This window comes from Eucalyptus grandis, chromosome 3 (genome assembly GCF_016545825.1).
Source record: "Eucalyptus grandis isolate ANBG69807.140 chromosome 3, ASM1654582v1, whole genome shotgun sequence".
Taxonomy (NCBI): domain Eukaryota; kingdom Viridiplantae; phylum Streptophyta; class Magnoliopsida; order Myrtales; family Myrtaceae; genus Eucalyptus; species Eucalyptus grandis.
Window position 1 is genome coordinate 7,763,824 of NC_052614.1, and position 17,070 is coordinate 7,780,893.

General features: G+C 38.8%; 1 protein-coding gene across 1 annotated transcript in view; it reads right to left on the reverse strand.

The window, feature by feature from the left end:
• Nucleotides 1-418: 418 nt before the first annotated feature.
• The window catches only part of LOC120291611 (ankyrin repeat-containing protein BDA1-like), a 34,770-nt gene continuing 18,118 nt past the window's right edge, over nucleotides 419-17,070 (reverse strand). Inside the window, exons 2-3 of the mRNA XM_039309266.1 lie at nucleotides 514-662; nucleotides 419-428 (exon numbers count right to left, since the gene is read on the reverse strand). Coding sequence (XP_039165200.1) covers nucleotides 419-428; nucleotides 514-662 — 159 coding nt within the window. The remainder of the gene's footprint in view (nucleotides 429-513; nucleotides 663-17,070) is intronic.

The window sequence follows — 17,070 nt, forward strand, 5'->3', positions numbered from 1 at the left end:
TTCGTTGGTTTTGGGAGAGGGAGAAAAGAAAAAAAACGTACGTACATCGAAAATGTACGTTCTCTTTTTCTTTTCTCCCCTTAAATACGTCATCTCCAAAAGACACATCCCCTCAACGTAACACCTCTTCATATCTCAACCCTTCATCCATGGGCCCTTATCTTGCGGGTCGGGCTTTTAGGCCCAACATGGGTGGACGTGCCCTCTAAGGCCCATCAACATAAATAAATAAAACCATCTTCTCCCACTCGCACATGGTGGGCCGAATATGATCCTCTTTACCTCTCTGCAACGTTCATTGTCACGCCCCGACCCTCAGGCACGCACACATCCCTTACTTTTGGTCGATTTTAAAATGCGATATCCCAGGACTATGTATCGCCGACCCTTTCATTTACATATGCACATGCGGAAAGAGTTATAAATCCCTGAACAATAAAACAACGGGATAGAAAAGCAGGCCATATATTTTCCTTACTAAAAATTCACAACTACATCTTTTTACATGCAAACAAGGTCTGACAAGACAGGATAGGATTTCGATCCTCATCCGGGTTGTACTCGATGTCATACTCGGGGTCCTCCTCCACATGCTCCTCTTTGGGTTCCTCAACAGGGATCTCCTCATTAGATTCATGCTCCTTAGGCTCCTCATCTAGGTCCTGAAATGGTTATCAATAACCACTCAGACCAATGCCTCAAAGAAGTTCTACTTCCTAAGCACCCGATTAGTAAACTAATACACCTTAGGGCTGCCTATGCACAACATGAATTAGAAGACTTACCTTAGCCTCGCATTCCACTCCGCATATTAGTACAGATCAAATAGGCACACAAGCAATCACATCACGATCAAAGCATCGATCTAATCGACTTAGTCGATTTCACATTAGGAAGACCAATCACGATCATCTCCCTTCAATCATTCAATTCAACACATCAAACCAAGGCAATGAATCACATCAAGACACACTCAGATTGAATCATCGATCAATCGACCTAGTCGATTTCAAGCCAGTCGAATCATTTCTAGGTCATTCATCCCACATCAAGCAATTCCTTGGATTTAGTGGCTTTACGGTCCCACCCGACCCTCTCGAGAACTAGTGGCTTTACGGTCCCACCCAACCCTCTCGAGAACTAGTGGCTTTACGGTCCCACCCGACCCTCTCAAGATGTCATATTATGTCACCGAGCCATGTGCATTCTCCAGAAGACATACCAGTCTCCGAGCCACGTGCATTCTCTAAGGCTACCTTTTCGCAAGATGACATATCAAATCACCGAGCCACGTGTCTTTCCCAAGCGATATTCCAATTCACCACGTGCATCCTCAAGGTGATTTACCAACTCACTTTCGATACTAACGATATTCTCAATCACAAGGCCAAAATTGCATTATTTAATAACATACTTAAAAATGCACCATTAAATCAATTCGACACGAATTAAAGCTCAAATAAATAAACGGACTGCGCCACGATCATCGATAAAATTCCGGTCACACCGGCCATCCCGTTGAATTTCCTGAAAATAAATAATTAAATAAATAATTTCAAAATTAATATTTAATTCCTAAAAATACCACTTAGGCCCGAACCGCTTAATTAACACCCGATAAGGGACGGGAAAAATCCCAAGAAGCATCTGATAAATACTACAGGCAGTTCTCTATCTAATTACACTAATCACACAACTAATATGCAAATCAATTAACTAATAATCACTAATCAATTCTAATCTAACAACCTAATTACACTTAATTAACACTAATCAACCTTTAAGTATAATTAGCGCACTAAGAAGGCATTAGTGAGTAAACTCACTTGGTAACGCCAAGATTAAACTCCAGGATTCATGACGCGACTAGCAAATTCTAACTTGGGCCGACTTGCTTCGCGGGCCCAAGATAGGCTGAACTTGCTGGGCCTCGCTGAAATACAATTGATGTCGACTCGACATTCGGGCTGAGATGGGCTTGAAACAAAACTGAACTGGGCTTCAAGATATGGGCTGGACTTCAATTGCTTTGCTGGAAATTGGGCTTGGCCAATTAACTCACGTGGACTGGGCTGGGCTGCAGCTGAAGTAATTCGACTGGGCTTGAAATGGCCCTCAGCTGGACTGAACTTTACTGGGCCCAAATGATTGAAAGTGTTGGGCTAAGGGCAGGCCGCTGGAGAAGACCGAAGACTGTTGGAGCTGGTGTCACGCGTGGGCTGGGCTGCTGCGGTTGGCCCACGAACTGGAGAAGCAGCTGCTGGCGTGCACTGGAATCTTCGAGCTTCGCTGGCAACAAGGGGATGAGATGCAGCTTCGCTCGGTGGGGGATTTCTTCGGTCAATCTTCAGCGATTTTCAGCTGGGTCTTGACCGGTGAAATGGACCGAAACGTGGCAGAGATGGGGAGCAGCTGTTGGCGTCGATGGACGTGGGAAGAAGACGCAACGTGGCTTCGCTGGGGTCTTCAATTCGCTTAAGTCCACGGACGTGATTCTTCTTCAGTGGAAGGCCTCGCGCGGCTGAAGAAGAAGAGGCGCGGATGAAGAGTCTTCAGTGGCAGCTGCAGCTTCATTGGACGTGGCTGCTTGAAGATTGTAGGTGGACGTGGCAGCGGCAGGAATTGCTCAGTCAACCAAGGAATTCGGTGACTTGCTGGTTGACCAAGAGAGCGCAGACGTTGGACGGGTGGCAAGGAGATTTCGGTGGAGATGGGGAGCGTCCGCTGGCGTTGATGCTGAGTCGTGGATGAAGAAGCCGCTTGGGGTTTCGGTGAGTGGAGGTTTCACGGTCAACACCAGCTTCGCTGGTTGACCAAACTGAATGAATTAGTTCGGTGGGTGGAGCTACAGGGAATCATGGCCTAAAGTGGAGAAGCGGACGAAGGTGCGGCAGCTTGGGGAGAAAACTCGGTGAACTTGTTTCGCGGCTTTAGTGGAGAAAGATGGAGTCTTCGCTGGGGGGAGAAGCTGAGGACGAAGGGAGAGAGAGATCTTCGGGCGTGTGGCTGGTTTCTCTCGGCGGTAAAAGAAGAAGAGAGGATAAAGATGAGGAGGGATGGAGGGCCCCTCTTGCTGATATTTTCCAAACTTTGGCCCCTACAGGTTCATCCGGAGCCAAAGATAAACCCACGCTCCAACGATCCACCAAGACATTCTCCATGACCTCCCAATTGGTCCAAAATAATAGTAGGAGGGAGTCACGAATTTTGACACAATCCTTCCTCAATTCATCCTCAATCAACTCTCATAAAATCAATCGACGCTCAATGCTCAATTACTATTTTTCCTCATCCAATAAACCATCGTGCATCTCAATTTTGCAACCAGAATTGATTCTGCTCAACTAAACAAAAACAACCTTATTTATTCAGGTTGAAATTAACCCGAAAATCTGGATGTTACATTCATACGGCGAATAATCGCGTGACCAAAGATATTGGAGAGCTCGTTGCTATACATCTAGGAATATATAGCAGCTCATAATGATCACACTCGAGTAGATTTAGTATGCTAGCATTCTGCATCGATCGATCACATTTATATCTCTCTCGTGATCTTTTTCAATCATCAATATATTGTATTCACAATTATGATTATCCCAAAAACAATCATAATTGGTTGACCAGTGAATACAAAACTTAGAATGTGATTCTCCATATTCAATGTTCATCTTTTTTTTCAAACTCTCAATTTCAGTTCAACTTACTTTTCTCGAAATGTCCCATTAGATCGAATCAATTCATGATCATTGGCAACATCCTAAGATAGCAAACACTAAATAGAAATCTTGAGAATAAGTAAGAGTTATGAGGGCACTAAATTGAGGAACTTTTTTCCTCATGAGTTTCACACGGTATAAAAGTTGAGATCAAACTTTTGCCACTCTTTATGGTCGTCTCATGCATACGTAGTATGAAATACGTATTACGGTATTTAACTCATTTCCCATGGAGCGTATGTCTATATCTTCAATACCGTACATATAATAGTTTATATATACATAATGTCTAACTTGAGTTCACATATCTACTTATTCACAGAATTCATCAGAACTCACATCTGGCATCATAGACAGATAAAGTAAAATATGTGGGTTATTTTACTTTCAGACATAGTAAATATTATGTCCTCATCTTAACACTTAATTAAGGTGACATATATATTTTTAAGCTTGAGCTTTCAATTATCACCTAGATAATAAGCTTAAAAACTGTCTCATCTCTATTTATCACACAGTAAATAAAGACGATTACCCATGTGAGTGGGCTAATCTTTTATCTGTCCGACATACTTTCTCAACTTTATATAATGCACTGAGCATTAAGATGCATAAACGTCAAACAAAGATTCATAGGCATTAATGATGAAAAACACAAATTCATTAAATGTGAACACTTTAGGGAAATTGCAATATTCAGTACATCGGCCTCTACGCAGTCCTAGAGATTTTACATGACCACAAAACACATCTCTAGGTATTGGCTTTGTCATAGGATCTGCTACCATTTTATGCGTAGATATGTACTGTAAGTTCACATCTTTTCGTGCAACCATATCATTGACAAAATTATACTTGGTATCTATATGTCTGGTCTTGCCATGATATTTTGGATCTTTGGTGTACGCTATAGCTGCTTGGCTATCACGGTTAACCAATAATAGATTTGCAGCATACCCAATAATACCTAAATGATCCAAAAATCTCTTAAGCCAAACACCTTCTTGTACTATTGTTGATAATGCCACGAACTCAACTTCCATCGTGGATAAGGCTATACACGTTTGCTTCTTACTGCTCCAAGATATGGCGCTATTATTCAGTAAGAAAGCAAAACCAGAGGTAGATTTTCTTTCATCTAAATCTCCTCCCCAATCAGCATCTCGAATAGCTTTCAAGTTGCAAATCCTTTCCTTGGTAATTCAGCTTGTAATCGCCAGCTTCCCTTCGTATACCTCAGTATTCTTTTAACGGCTTTCCAATGTGCTTGACCTGGATTGGATTGGTATCTACTCACCATTCCAACTACAAAACATATGTCAGGTCTTGTACACATCATAGCGTACATCAAGCTCCCAATAGCACTAGCATAAGGAACATGTTTCATTTGTTTCCTTGGACACAGTCTATGACTCATTCCTTCACCTTTTGCAATAGGAGTATCTATGGGTTTACAATCTTGCATACGAAATCATTCAAGAACATTATTGATGTATGTTTCTTACGAAAGAGATAACGATCTCTTCGAACGATCTCTTGAAATCTTAACTCCAAGAATGTATGCAGCCTCACCCATATCCTTCATCTCAAAGTTGGAAGATAACCAACTCTTGATAGTGTTAACAAACTCCATATTGCTTCCGACAATTAGTATATCATCAACATATAATGATATGATCACAAATTGATCTTTGGATCTTTTGATATATACACAATGATCCTCTTCTATCATTGTAAAATCATATGCCATTATGGCATTATGAAAACGTATATACCATTGTCTCGACGACTGCTTAAGGCCGTATATTGATCTTAAAATTCGACATACCTTTCCTTCTTTACCTTCCATAATGAAACCAGCAGGTTGTTCCATATATATTTCTTCCTCTAATTCTCCATTGAGGAAAGTAATCTTTACATCCATTTGATGTAACTCAAGATCCATACTAGCCACTATTGCCAGAATAATGCGAATCGAGGTAAATCTCACTACAGGAGAAAATGTTTCTTCATAATCAATTCCTTCCTGTTGATTATACCCCTTCGCCACAAGGCGAGCCTTATGCCTTTCTATCGAGCCATCAGCTTTACACTTTATTTTGAGAACTCACTTGTTCCCAATAACTTTGCGTTCTTTTGGAAGATCAACCAGTTCGCAAACATGGTTTGACTTCATTGACTCCATCTCCTCTTCCATTGCATGCATCCATTTTTCCTTACTAGGGTAATTTAGAGCCTCATTAACATTTTTTGGCTCATCCTCATCTTGTGGAGCAATCATAAAAGTTTCCCCTTCCATGTCAAAGCGTCGACAGGGAATACTTTTGCGACTAGTTCACCGTATGGGAGATTGTACACTTTGCACATCATTTTCCATCATGCTCCCACTCGGATTAGATAATGATGATATCATCTCATCATGTGGTTGTAATTGAGAGTGAGTTGTGTGAAAGCTAGTACGAGCACTTAGAGGGGGTGAATAGGTGCAAAAACAAATTTTGCAGAGTAAAGATAATAATTTTTCTTTTGAACCGACTCTTTTAGCAATAAATTATGAAAAGGAAATTAGACTTCTAACAAACAAATATTGTTACAATCAAAGTAAAGAGCTTAGGGAAGAGAATAAGAACACAAGGTTTATAGTGGTTCGGCTTAATGCAAGCCTACGTCCACTCTTCCGCACTGACAGCCCACCGGCTGGATTTCACTATGAATCAAAAGAGTTGTTACAGTATCGCTCTTCCTTGATTCCACAAAGTGTAGAAACTCTGCTACACTTCCTCAAGGTCTCAGAGAAGTATAAACTCTCTTTTAAGTACAAGTTTTCGCTCAACAATTGAATTGACTAAGAACAAGGAGCTTCAGACTTTGGAATTTTTTTTATCGTGCACACACTCGAATAATTGGAGCGTCTTCCTTATATACTCCTTCATACCATCACACCCGTTGGTACTTACCAAAGAAGTTCTTCCAATCTACCCGTTGGACATAATCAATTAGAGAGATTTCGAGTTATTTAAGGAATATGACGATAGCCCACCAATCCTGCTCGCCCATACTATCAGGATCTAGGTTTCCATAAGTAGAACCTTTCAAGTATACTTTGCCAATCCACGGATCCAAAATCCCTGAATCAATCTCAATTTGAATAATGGATTCCGACATGCTATATCTAGCCAAGAGATCTTCTTCAATCGATAGAATCAAATCCTTAACGAAATACTCAGTTTTGGATAAGCCTTCTTCGACGGTCTATAAATTGTCAATGAGGATAGACTTTGAGTCTTGAATCTGGCAGTCCGACGGTCTTCAGACTTTGATGAAAGAGTCTACAAGTCTTCAGACTAGACTGATGGAAACATTTTGTCAACTTCAAAACACTCAAGGAAGTTTTCTCCAACAATCTCCCCCTTTTTGATTGTGACAAAACTTTCCTGCAGATTTGGATAACTTTGACCTGCAAAACAATACTCAAGCAAACATGGATATCTCAAAAGATAATTGGCTTAGTAAGGATAACATTAAAATCTGTATCCATAGGAAATAAGTTAGTCCTGTAAATAAACAATTATCTTTGTCATGAAATACCAATAGTGCTTAAAATAAACAAACGGTCAAACAATCCAAATCCAAATCCAGTCACATCCAAACAGCCAAACACAAAAGTAAAGTCAATAAAAAAGTCAAGAGTTTAAATCTCAAGTTTCAAATCTGCACAAAAAAGTCACATCCAAACAGCCAAACACAAAAGTAAAGTCAATCAAAAAGTCAAGAGTTTAAATCTCAAGTTTCAAATCTGCACAACATTTGTCCCCTTTTTGTCAGCATTAAAAAGGTAGAGACGAATAGAGAATGGAATTAGGATTGCTTTGGAACACGAACAAGCTGGAAATCTCCCATTGACTGGACAATCCCTTCCAGCTTTTTCAAATCCTCCTTCAGTTAAGCAACATCTTTACCCTTGGCATTTGCTTGGACTTGAAGAGTAAGGGCATGAATTTGATCATGCAAGGAAACTGAAGAGGCTTGACCTGCATTATGCAAGATCTGAACTTCGTATCCTAGAGCATAAATTTGGCCTCGCATCTCCATAAGAACATCAAGCACTCTGTGAAAGTCTGTTTAATTATCAGTCTGAGTACTGGCTTCTACACGATCAGTAGGTGTATTGGTAGATGATGGCAAGTCAGCACGATCACTGAGATTTGGCAATGAAACCTCATGGCCTTCCTCAGGGAATTGAGAGGCATAGATGTCTTTTGGATCTGCCGGTGAACGACTTACTCCTTCACTAGCAGCAATTGAAGATGTACCTCTTTTCTCAACATCTCACCCTGTTTCAATGCCTTCAGGCAGTGAGAAGTACTCTTCATGCTCTGTTTCCTCTGGTTCACCTCTGCCCTCTTCTTCTTCTTCCGCAATCCTTTCTTCCTCTGCTTCGTTCTATATTGATTCTCTCTCTCTAGTCCTCTGTTCGATCTCTTCTCTGTCTTGATCCTATCTCTCCTCTGTCTCAGGAACATAACGACTTACGATTTTCAATGCAAGAGCAGAAATTGTGATATTATCCTCATCCTCTTCATCCTCCAAGATGAGTGCTCTTCTTTTCTTGGATGGAGCAACCATGGGCTCCTTCCCTTTCCGTTTCTCAGCTGAAGAGTCTGTGTGAGTCTTGACAGGGGTTTTCTGCTTGAGTAACTCCAAAGCCTTGTTAAGTTCCTTTAGACGCATTTTAGAGACCATTTTCAGTTCCACCACCATTTGATCGCATGTTCGAACACAAGAATCCTAGGAGGCTGAATGTTCAAATGTCTGAATAACTTAGTCACAAGTGCTGAGTAAGGAAGTTGTCCTTTGTCTTTCACCATCGTTCTGTACATGTGGAAGATGATAGTGTGTGGAAGAGAGAACTTTTTCCTAGCGTTAATGGCATACATCAGCTTTGCCTCCGAGTTTGAAACATCGGTCTTTGAAGTCGATTTGGGTCTGAGGCAGTTGATCACTATCTTGTGAAGCAAGATATTTGAGGCATTCATCCTCGAATATGAAATTTTTCATTCTGCCGTTCTATCCCAAACAAGCTCCACCGTCGCACGACCAATAGACACACTAATTGGTTGGAATTTCCCTCTTTCAACCCCAATCACATCAGCCAATGTATCCATGTCAACTACATAGTCCTGATCTCGAACACTGAAAGAGAATCTATTCGCATCCAAGAAACTTAGATTAGAATAGAAGTAAGCAATGAGTTCAGCATGAGCCTCTGTCGTTTCAGAACAAAACCGTTCTAGTTGAAGAAGATTGAATTCTCTCGCAGCTTGACATTCAAAGAATCAAGAAAATCAAAGTCCACACTTCTAGGGTTGATCACACCACGCTTTAGCAACTTAGAGTACAGTTGCTTGTGTTCCTTCGAGCGAAACAAATCTGTCATTTTGCTTCAGATTTTTGCCGCAACACCCATTCTAGGCTTAAAATGAGTGTACATCCTATCATCATCATTCCCATCAAGTTGACTCAGCCCTCCAACACGTGGGTGGCTTGGGACATTCGCAAATGCTTCTTCTGCCGACCCCGCAGGAGCAATTCCCAATCGTTCCATTATGCGTAAAAAGTAGGTTTCATTTCGATACCCTTTGTCTTTCAAAAATTCATCAATATAGTTCAAAGGAGTACCACCCTTCTTCAAAGCATAGTAAAGATTATACATAAAAGCGGGCTTTAGAGTTCTTATGGGTTCTGAATCTTCAATGATTTCTTCCTCTTCTTGATGTTCAATATTCTGAGGTCTAGATGGAGGAGATTGGCGCTGCTGAGAATGTTGTGGGCTCTACTGCTGGTTAGAGATTCTTCTTCCTCGGTGAGGTCAAAATGCGTAGGACCCTCACGCATTTGCTGTGGTCCCCTGTTCGCGATCATCGAAGACTTTCTTTGAGACAACATTCTTCACAGTCTTTGAGAGATTCTAGGCTTGTTTCGCAAGAAAGGTAAAAACTTTTTCGAGGATTAAACAAGAGAAGAAGAGAGAAGTTGAAGATTTGTGCTCTCTTAGGATTTTTATAAGTAAAATGAAAAGGAACCAACAAGATATAAGGCGTTGAAGTGACGCATACCGAACGTCGTAAAAGGAAAAAATAAAAATGCCTTTTCCAAAAAAAAATAACTGCCTTTTTAAATAACCGTCATTTCAAAAATAACTTCTTTTTCGAAAAGGAATGATTGCAATAATCACGAAAACTGGGAATATAACATCAATCAATTACGGATTAATAGATGATCATACCTTTTTGAGATTTTATCCGAGAGATAAATTCCTAAAATAGAAATAACTTACAGCCGAGAATCTTGAACGTCTGAGTCTAAGTGTCTTTAGACGTTCATCCCTGATTTTGTACTTCCTCAGACTTTAAGATATTGAGTCTGGAACGAATAACTTCAAATTGATTTTTCTCCAAAAGCTTTGTAAATATGTCCGCCAGTTGATTCTTTGAATCAATAAACTGAATTGAAACTTCTCCATTTTGAACATGATCTCTAATGAAATGATGTCGAATTTCTATATGCTTTGCTCTTGAGTAAAGAATTGGATTCTTGGTGAGATTGATTGCGCTGGTGTTGTCACATTTGATCTCAGTGCTTGAATCTTCAATTCCAAAGTCTCTTAGCTGTTGTTTTATCTACAAAATTTGTGAACAACAACTTCCAAGAGCTACATATTCTGCTTGTGCTGTAGATAGAGCCACGGTACTTTGCTTTCTTGAAAACCAAGATACTGTCTTGTTTCCAAGCAATTGACACGTTCCTGATGTACTCTTTCTATCAACTCTGCATCCTGCTAGGTCTGCGTCTGAATATCCAAGAAGAGTGAAGTCTCATTTTTTTGGATACTAGAGACCTAAACTTGAAGTTGAGGCAATGTATTTGATAATACGTTTTGCAGCACTTAAATGAGATTCTAGGGTCTGATTGAAATCTGGCACAAATACAAACACTAAACAGAATGTCAGGTCTAGAAGCAGTAAGATAAAGAAGTGAACCAATGATACTCATGTATAGCTTCTGGTCAACTTTATTTCCTCTTTCATCTTTGTCCAGCTTCAAGGAACTTGACATTGGTATATCAGCCCTTTTGCAATTCTCCAGTCCAAACTTTTTGACAAGTTCTTTAGCATATTTTTCTTGATGAATTAAAGTTTCCTCCTTCAGTTGTTTCACTTGAAGTCCGAGAAAGAAGGTAAGTTCACCCATCATACTCATTTCAAATTCATCATGTATAGACTTAGAGAATTTCTTGTACAGATTTTCATTAGAAGATCCAAAAATAATATCATCAACATAAATTTGGACAAGTAAAAAGCTTTTGCTTTCTCTTTTGATAAATATTGTAGTATCTACTTTACCTTTAACAAAGCCATTTTGAATTAAAAACTTACTTAGTCTGTCATACCAAGCTCGAGGTGCTTGCTTTAAACTGTATAGCGCCTTTTTTAGTCTGAATACAGAGTTTGGTTTTCTTGGGTCTTCAAAACCGAGAGGTTGTTCCACATAGACTTCTTCTTGGATAAATCCATTTAGGAAAGCGCTTTTGACGTCCCTTTGAAATAACCTGAAATTCTTATAATAAGCAAAAGCAAGTAATAATCTAATTGCTTCTAACCTTGTTACTGGCGCGTAAGTTTCATCATAGTCTATCTCTTCTTCTTGCATATATCCTTTGGCCACGAGTCTTGCTTTGTTTCTTCCAACTTTTCCTTTTTCGTTCATCTTGTTCCTGAAAACCCATTTAGCTCCAATGATGGATTTACCTTTCAGTTTAGGAGTCAATTTCCAAACATCATTGATACTGAATTGCCGAGTTCTTTTTGCATAGCTTCAATCCAGCTTTCATCAAATAAATCTTCTTCTATGCTCTTGGGTTCTATTTTAGAAATAAGAGCCACATCACTAGACTCTTCACGCCTTTTAGATCTTGTGCGAATTCCTTCATTAATATCACCAATAATGAGATCTTTGGGATGACTAGACTTATGCTTCCAGTTACTGGTTGATCTATCAGACTGTTGAACATTTTCTTCATTTGATTCTTCGATGATCATTTGTTGCTGATCTTCTGAGGTCTGAGCTGCTTCTAAAGATTTAGACTTTGTAGAGTCTAGAGCAAGTTCATATTCTTCAGGTTGAGTCTGAATCGATTGATTTTGCATAAAGTCTTGAAATTTGACATTCATCGATTCCTCCACAGATTGAGTCTTTTTGTTGTATACTCTGTAAGCTCTGCTGGTGGTTGAATATCCAAGGAAGATGCCTTCGTATGATTTTTCTTCAAACTTACCAACTCGATCATTTGCATTTTTCAATATGAAACATTTGCATCCAAACACATGAAAATACGAAACAATTGGCTTATTTCCTTTAAATAACTCATGGGGAGTTTTCTCCAGAATATGCCTTAAGAAGACTCTATTAATAATATAGCACGCTGTAGAAACTACTTCAGCCCAAAAACGAGAATAAATGTTACTTTCAATTAAAAGAGTTATAGCCATTTCTTGCAAAGATCTATTTTTTCTTTCCACAACTCCATTCTGCTTTGGAGTATAAGGAGAGGAGAATACATGCCGAAAACCAGATTTATCACATAATTTAGCAAAATCTTGATTTTCAAACTCACCTCCATGGTCTGTCCGAATGCTTGAAATAACATACATTTTCTCATTCTGAACTTTCTTAGCGAATTTCATAAAAGAAGAAAATGTTTCAGACTTACTTGCCAGGAAATATACCCAAGGTGAATCGTGAATAATCATCCACAATTACTAGGTAGTATTTCTTACCTCCAATGCTCTGAGTTCTGGTTGGTCTAAAGAGATCCATATGCAGGAGCTGCTGTACAAGATTAGTGGATACTTGATTTATTGGTTTGAATGAATTTCTTACGTGTTTTCCTAACACGCATGGTGTGCATAGATCAGACTTTTGGTATGTCAGTTTGGGTAATCCACGAACAAGTTTCTTTGCTGAGACTTTGGCTATTTGCTTCATGTTGATGTGTCCAAGTTTTCTGTGCCATAAGTTTGCTTTCTCTTGAATTGAGATTAGACACTGGGTTTCATCTGGTTTGATATCCAAGAGGTAGATATTCTCATGTCTTCGCCCCGTGAAAGACTGAGAGGAGTCTTTACTGGTTCTTGAGCATATTCCTTCTTGAAAGTTGATTTTGGAACCGTCACACAACCGACGATACTCAAGCAAGTTGTAGTTGAGTCCTTCTACTAAGGAAACATTACTGATCGTGAGACTTCCAATCTACACAGTTCCGTATCCCACAATTCTTCCTTTGCTATTTCCTCCAAAAGAAACTTTTTCACCATTAATTTGCACAAGTTTTATAAAACAATTTGAGTCTCCTGTCATATGTCTTGAGCATCCACTATCCAAGTACCATTTAACATTTTTCTTGATAGTGACCTGCATTTAAAAAAGAAACTCATGCTTTCTTTGGTACCCATATTTTCTTGGGTCCAATAGTGTTAGTGCAATATACGGTCTTTGCCCGAACTTTCTTAACAGGTTTCCAAACCATAGGACATTCTTTCTCAAAATGATCTGAGCTGTTACACTTAGAATATTTAAGAGCACTGCGGCCTACAGGTTTTACAAAAACTTTTTGAAAATGATTTTTGTAAGAATCTTTTGTAGGTCTTTGTTTAATTCTTTCCTTTACCTTAGGAAAATCAATCAGAGGAATGGTTTCAGCAGTTATTCCCAAACTTGATTTGTTGAAGTAAGGTCTTTGCGCTGAAAGAATCTTTTCTAATTTCTCAGATCCTATAGAAAACCTTTTAGAAATACTTGAGATATCATTTTTCAAAAATGCATTTTTTTTTGAGAGATTGTCTGTATTTTCTTTAAAAGTAATAACACTTTTATCTAAACTTTCGACCTTTTCTTTCCAAACAATCTCCCGTTGCTTCAAGTGTAGAATTTTCCTTTTTAAGTTCGGAAATCCTCTTGAGAGAGGTTTTGAGACTAAGACACAATTCATCTATATATTTAGAGACTTTAGTAGGAATTTTTAAATTGCTTACCTCGATTTCACTGTCTGAATCTGAGTCTATCTCAGAGTCTGAATCTGATTTTGAGTGTGCCATGAGACAGATATTGGCATAATCATCATCACTTTATTCACACTCGGTATCACTTCAAGTTTCTGCTTTAAGTGCCTTTCGATATTTCTTAGCTTTTCCTTTCTTTCTCTTCAACAAGGGACAGTTGGGTCCGATGTGTCCCTTTTTCTTGCATTCAAAGCGTACTACATCCTTGTTGGATTCTTCATCCTCAGCTGATTTATTTTGTAGCTTTTGAGAACTTTGTTTCTCCGGATTGAATCTTCTCTCCTTTTTGTTCAGTTTTCTGATCCTTCTTATCATGAGAGCAAGCTCTTCATCATCCATATCGTCTTCAGTATCTGTGACATCAGAATCATCATTAGATTTTAATACAATGGATTTCTTACCTTTGGGATCTTCATCTTCATTGATTTGCTCCACTTCATACGATTGAAGGGTGCCAACCAATTCGTTAACAGAGAGTGGTATGATTCTTTGTGTCTCCTTTATTGAGGTCTTTATGTAATTCCAATCTTTGGACAGTCTACGCAGTAACTTGTTAACCTTCATGGGTCCAGAAATTGGTTGACCTTGATACTCAAGACCATTCACGATTTCTGTAAAACAACTAAACATGTCAGTGATAGATTCTCCTGGTTTCATCTTGAATGCTTCATATTGACCGAGTAGAATGTTGATTCTGGTTTCTTTCACTCGATCGGTTCCTTCATAGGTGATGTGCAATCTATCCCAGACTTCTTTAGTTGTTTCACAAGAAGATATTCTGTTATATTCAGTAGGAGATAATGCACAATATAAGGAATAAATTGCTTTTGTATTAAGAGCTTATCTCTTGATTATCTCTTCTTGAGTCATTTCACTAGACTCAACAGCTTCTTTTCCTCTTTCTGAGACTGTTATAGCCTTAGGAATGATTCCTTTGTCTACCACATCCCATTCCAGAGGATCCTTTGATCTTAGGAATGCCTTCATCTTGCTTTTTCATATGTTGTATTCATTTCCATCAAAATAAGGTGGTCTGGTATTGCTTTGCCCTTCAACCAAACCTAGAGCCAACATACTAGCCATGGATCTTTAACTCTGAAGTAAAACACTTCAACTTAAGTGAGTACACAGGCTCTGATACCAATTGTGAAAGCTAGTACGAGCACCTAGAGGGGGTGAATTGGTGCGAAAATAAATTTTGCAGAGTAAAGATAATAATTTTTCTTTTAAACCGACTCTTTTAGCAATAAATTATGAAAAGGAAATTAGACTTTTATCAAACAAATATTGTTACGATTAAAGTAAAGAGCTTAGGGAAGAGAATAAGAACACAATGTTTATAGTGGTTCGGCTTAATGCAAGCCTACGTCCACTCTTCCGCACTGACAACCCACTGGCTAGATTTCACTATGAATCAAAAGAGTTGTTACAATATGGCTCTTCCTTCATTCCATAGTGTAGAAACTCTGCTACACTTCCTCAAGGTCTCAGAGAAGTATAAACTCTCTTTTGAGTACAAGTTTTCGCTCAACAATTGAATTGACTAAGAACAAGGAGCTTCAAACTTTGGAATTTCTCTATCGCGCAAACACTCGAATAATTGGAGCGTCTTCCTTATATACTCCTTCATGCCATCACACCCGTTGGCACTTACCAAAGGAGTTCTTCCAATCTACCCGTTGGACAGAATCAATTAGGGAGATTTCGAGTTATTTAAGGAATATGACGATAGCCCACCAATCCTGCTCGCCCATACAATCAGGATTTAGGTTTCTATAAGTAAAACCTTCCAAGTATACTTTGCTAATTAACGGATCCAAAATCCCTGAATCAATCTCAATTTGAATAATGGATTTCGACATGCTATATCCAGCCAAGAGATCTTCTTCAGTCGATAGAATCAAATCCTTAACGAAATGCTCAGTTCTGGATAAACCTTCTTCGATAGTCTAGAAACTGTCAATGAGGATAGACTTTGAGTCTTGAGTCTAGCAGTCCGGCGGTCTTCAGACTTTGATGAAAGAGTCTACAAGTCTTCAGACTAGACTGATGGAAACGTTTTGTCAACTTCAAAACACTCAAGGAAGTTTTCTCCAACAAGTTGAATTAAATTCATCACTTCTCATGTTACTCCCACTTGGACGAACTCCATTAAGTTCATTATCTTGATCCAAGGTTTCAAATAGGGAGTAATCCTCACCTATTTCGCCCTTCTTAGGAAATTTATTATCTAAGAATGTGACATCCCGCGATTCGAATTCAGTTATACTTCCACTTTCCTACTCACCTATGAACACATACCCTTTCGAGTGTTCAAAGTATCTTATGAAGATACTATTCTTTCCTCTGGGACCCGATTTCTCAAACTTATGAGAGGGCTCATGAGTATAGGTAGCACAACCCTATGGTTTAAGAAAACTTAAGTCTGGTTTTCTACCTGTCCATAACTCATATGGAGTGGAAATAACTGATTTGGAAGGCACTCGGTTAAGTATATAGGCAGTAGTTAACAACGCATCACTCCAAAAAGTGATAGGTAAGTTAGCATGCGCCATCATGGACCTAATCATTTCAAATAGGATTATGTTCCTTTTCTCCGTAACACCATTTGGTTGAGGAGTATATGGAATAGACAACTGTCTTTCTATTCCTTTTTCATCACATAATTTTCTGAACTCATCAGATAAATATCATCGACCTCGATCGGATCGCAATACTTTTATTTTCTTGTTTAATTGATTTTTTACCAAGTTCATAAACCTTTTGAAACAACTCAATGCTTCAGATTTATGAGAAATCAAATAGACATATCCGAATCAAGTATAATCATCTATAAATGTAATGAAATAAACAGCTCCATGCCTTTCTCTCACATTCATCAGACTACATACGTTAGAATGGATTAATTGCAAATGAATTCAGCTCTTATGCCTTTTCCAAATGGTTTTCTTGTCGTTTTCCCTTCTAGGCAATGCTCACATATGGGCAAATCGACTTTTTCAATATTGCCTAACAAGCCCTCTTTGGCTAATCTATTCATACGTTGTTGGCCAATATGACCAAGTCTAGCATGTCACACACTCACATCATTATCATATGAATTAGGAGACGTGAAAATGGAATAACAAACATTGGCATTACTATAGTCAACATTTAATACAATAAAACCATCTAGAAAATAACCCCAACTATAGTAATTTGTATCCAAATACAAATCTACACCACTATAATGG